The 4,490-nt window shown below is 36.4% G+C and overlaps 1 protein-coding gene across 1 annotated transcript; it reads right to left on the bottom strand.

The window, feature by feature from the left end:
- Positions 1-3,434: 3,434 nt before the first annotated feature.
- LOC114175290 lies at positions 3,435-3,899 on the bottom strand. The gene is made up of 2 exons (XM_028060068.1): positions 3,780-3,899; positions 3,435-3,704 (listed from the first exon to the last, which is right to left on the bottom strand). Exons 1-2 carry the CDS (start codon positions 3,897-3,899, stop codon positions 3,435-3,437), a joined length of 390 nt encoding a protein of 129 aa, XP_027915869.1.
- Between the last annotated feature and the right edge of the window lie 591 nt (positions 3,900-4,490).

Here is a 4,490-nt window from a genome sequence, read left to right as displayed (position 1 = left end):
TAAGTCTGTCAAGGTCCTTACCATTGCTGCTAAGTCATCCAACTTCCCTTCCATTTTCTTCTGATCTGCAACATATGAAGCTTCTACTCCATGGGTTCCCTTCAATAGAGTTATAGAATTACTCCTTGTGGAAAATTGTTGATGGTTTGACGCCATAGTTTCAATCAATTGTCTTGCATTTGTTGGCGTTTTGTCCACCAATGACCCTCCACTTGCAGCATCTATCATTTGTCTATCCATGATACTCAATCCCTCATAAAAGTACTGAATGAGGAGATGCTCGTTTATTTGGTGATGAGGACAGAAAGCACATAACTTTTTGAATCTTTCCCAATACTCGTGAAGACTTTCTCTTTCTTGTTGCCTTATCCCATAAATATCTTTGCGAATAGCAGCAACTCTAGATGCTGGAAAAAACTTTTCCAGAAATAATCTTTTCAGAGTCTCCCAAGTATTGATGGATCCTGGCGGAAGACAGTATAACCAATTCTTAGCGGCATCTTGCAATGAGAATGGAAAAGCCTTAAGCTTGATATGTTCCTCTATCACTGTTGTAGGTCTCATGGATGAACAAACAACATGAAATTCCTTCAAATGATGGTACGGGTCTTCTCCTGCTAATCCATGGACTTTGCGTAAAAGATGGATTAACCCAGACTTAAGCTCACATTCAACATCTGGATATTGGATGCACATGTTTTGTGTAATTGCTGCATCCGGTGAAGCCAACTCTCTTATTGTTCTTTCTTCCATTCTATCTTCTTGAATTTCTGGTTCAAGTGATGGATCAGAAGATATGTTAATCACCGGAGGTGATTCTAGTGGTACGCTTTCAGTGGTAAGTTCAGATGATGATGGTGCTCCTTCAGTAGAACACCTGAGTTCAAGTCTCCTACGTGATTTACGCAAGTTCCTTTCAAGTTCTGAATCAAGTTGATAAAATTGACCCGGATTGGCCCGAGTCATGCACTATGCAGTCCACCTGAAAATGTTTCCCTATGTGTTTTTTTTCCTTCCTATTCTTGTTTTGGAGAAAGATTTCAAGAAAGAAATAAGTTAAGATGTCGTTGGGTCTACTCCCAGGAAAGAGAGGTGTGTCACAATGGACAACTTAAATACCAAGTCTTTCCTAGACAGAGTTTTCCAAACTAGACTCAAAAAATTTCTTAAAAAAAATTCTTAATCAAAACAAAAATAGAACATTACTTAGAATATATTAAAAGAAAACTAAAGACTACAAAATAACAAACTCTATTAAACGTATATGCGTAAAATAAATAAATAAAATAAATAAATAAAATTAAATTAAATAAATAAATAAAAAAAGAATCAAAATAAAAGAAATACTAACTGTATTCCCCGGCAACGGCGCCAAATTTGATGCAATAATATTTTAGGCAACTAAAATCAATTTTTACGTCATTTTTACCAAACTTACTCAATAAATCCAATAATCACAAATCCTAATTAAATCAATCTTTAAATATTAAAAGAGGGCAAAAATTTGAACTCATCAGTGTCGAATGGGTGTAAAAATATATTAGGTGTCAAATGGGTGTAAAAATATTTTCGGTGTCCAATGGGTGTAAAAATATTTATGTCTCAAATGGGCATAAAAAAAATTTAGGTTTCAAAGAGGAGTAAAAGTATTTTGTGTTTCAAATGGGTGTAAAAATATTTTAGGTGTTAAATAGCTGCAAAAATATTTTAGCTCTCAAATGGGTGTTAAAATATTTTCGGTGTCGAATGGATGTACAAATATTTTACGTCTCATATGAGTGTAAAAAAAATTTAGGTTTCAAATTTGAGTAAAAATATTTTATGTATCAAATGGGTGTAAAAATATTTGACGTCTCCAATGGCTGTAAAAAAAATTTGGATTCAAATGGAAGTCAAAATATTTTAGGTGTCGAATGGGAGTACAAATGGGTGTAAAAATATATTAAGTGTCAAATGGGCGTAAAAATATTTTGGGTGTCCAATGGGTGTAAAAATATTTTAGGTGTCGAATGGGTGTAAAAAAAAATTTAGGTTTCAAATAGGATTAAAAATATTTAGGCGTCGAATGGGAGTAAAAAAAATTTTAGGTCTCAAATAGGAGTAAAAGTATTTTGTGTTTCAAATAGGATTAAAAATATTTTAGGTGTCAAATGGCAGCAAAAATATTTTAGCTCCCAAATGGGTGTTAAAATATTTTCGGTGTCCAATGGATGTACAAATATCTTACGTCTCAAATGAGTGTAAAAAAAATTTAGGTTTGAAATTTGAGCAAAATATTTTAGGTATCAAATGGGTGTAAAAATATTTGACGTCTCAAATGGGTGAAAAAAATATTAGGTTTCAAGTGGGAGTAAAAATATTTTAGGTGTCAAATGGGTGTAAAAATATTTTAGGTGTCAAATGGGTGTAAAAATATATTAAGTATCAAGTGGGTGTAAAAATATTTTCGGTGTCCAATCAATGTAAAAATATTTTAGGTGTCAAATGGGTGTAAAATATATTAAGTGTCAAATGGGTGTAAAAATATTTTATGTCTCAAATGCGTAACACCCCATTTAATTTAATATACGAAATTAAAGGAAGCGTTACCGAAAGATAACATAATAGCGCAGTCGTGGAGTTTAAAACTGAACTCCTTACAATACAAGGCACACCACGATGCTCAAAAGAAAACTAGATCCAAGGACAAACAAGTACATGGGCCTTAGCCCTAAAGAAAAGCCCAATAACGAAACTAAAAATCAGCCCATGCAGATTATGCAGCGGAACCATCACCTCCCTTTTGCCCGCGAGTGTTCCTCGCATCTGCTCACATCAATAAGTTGATGATCATCGCAAAAGAGAGTACCACACAGTAGAACACACAACAACAAAAGTAGGGTAAGCTAAAGCACAATAGATTTCATCCATCAAATCAGATATAGTTTCACAAAATCATACACCCAAATCAACCAAGCATGTTATGACTTTTCAGGCAATACACTACGACACGACTCGACTCATCCGGATACGTACAACCTGGTCGGATTCAGCGGATGCTTGCACTTGTGGTGGATACCTCTGCTCACCCCCGAGCTGCTCACCCCGAGCTATGTGTTACAAGTGTTACGATGAAACAATTTCCCTCACCACAAGGTTAGTCCTTAATGAATTTCAAGCCTTCTACTACTCTCACCACAGGAGTCAGTCCGCTCTAGGTGAGACTAACTAACTCCTTAGAGTGTCAGGATGCAACCTTACCTTAAATCCTACCTAGTTATACAGATGGGGCACCACCATGGACACCCATTAACAGGGGCCATGGAATTACGTCCCGACCACTAAGAATAATAAGGCCTTACATTCTCCCCAATAATAAAATTTTCGACCTCGAAAATGAAAGCTTACTAGGTAAAGAGATGTGGGTGTGATTTCCTCATATCCTCCTCCAACTCCTAAGTAGAGTCACCCGTCCTCCGATCCCATATGACTTTGACAAGACTGACCGTCTCCCCTCGGCGTTCCTCAACTTTGTTGTCCTCTAACGCGATGGGTGGTACTTCCACAGTAAGGTCCTCTCTGATCTGTATATCCTCAGCTGGCAATACGTGGGTCGGATCGAACAAATACTTTCTCAACTGTGACACATGAAACACCGGATGAAGGTTTGCCAACTGAGGGGTTAAAGCTATCTCATAAGCCACTGGTCCAACCCTCCTCGTGATCTAATAGGGACCAAGGAATTTAGGATAAAGTTTCTTTGAGCGGAGAGCCCTCTCCACACTGGTGGTTCAGGTCACCCTGAAGAACACATGATCGCCAGCTGCGAACTCGAAGGGCCTCCTCCTACGGTCCGCATAGGCCTTTTGCATACTCTGGGAAGCCTGCATTCTGTTCCTCACCATCCTCACTTTCTTCATGGTCTGTTATAACAATTTTGGTCCGACCAACACCGTCTCTCCATCCTGATACCAACAGAGAGGAGTTCTACACCTCCTGCCATAAAGTGCCTCATATGGTGCCATGCTAATGCTCACATGAAAACTGTTGTTGTAGGTGAACTCTATTAAAGGCAATACTTCGTCCGAAGCACTGATAACGCTGTCGTTGACGCGATCAAATTAATACTACTTATCTATAACAACTTCAGTATTGTTAAGAAAGTAGTCAACAAAATAGTAAGGGTAAAGTAACCCAAAGTCGTCTCCCAACGAACACGGAATTGATTTTTAACAAATTAGTTCTTATAAAACTATACAAGTGTTAGTCAAATAAAATTATAAAAATAGGAGGGATAAAGATAAAAAGATAAAATAAGATATAAACAATAGTAAAGAAAATAGATTGATTCCATTACTTTTTCAAAATAGATTCATCATCGGTTATCTAAAGATTATTGCTCGATTAATTATTATTATAGATTTACAAATTAATCAATGTAAAGTCTCAATTAATTTGTTGGCGTTCTCACTTTTAACCAAAGTATAGTCTCAATTAAAAGTGAGAACTTT

This window comes from Vigna unguiculata, chromosome 3 (genome assembly GCF_004118075.2).
Source record: "Vigna unguiculata cultivar IT97K-499-35 chromosome 3, ASM411807v1, whole genome shotgun sequence".
In the NCBI taxonomy this organism is placed as follows: domain Eukaryota; kingdom Viridiplantae; phylum Streptophyta; class Magnoliopsida; order Fabales; family Fabaceae; genus Vigna; species Vigna unguiculata.
Note: the sequence above shows the minus strand (reverse complement) of the source record. Positions and strands in the feature narration are given on the sequence as shown.

Bases quoted from the DNA above. Each gene is read 5' to 3' on its own strand.
- LOC114175290 (XM_028060068.1), bottom strand. From the start codon at position 3,899: ATGAAGAAAGTGAGGATGGTGAGGAACAGAATGCAGGCTTCCCAGAGT. The intron at 3,705-3,779 runs GTGACCTGAACC...GGTCCCTATTAG, and splicing joins GCGATCATGTGTTCTTCAGG to ATCACGAGGAGGGTTGGACC.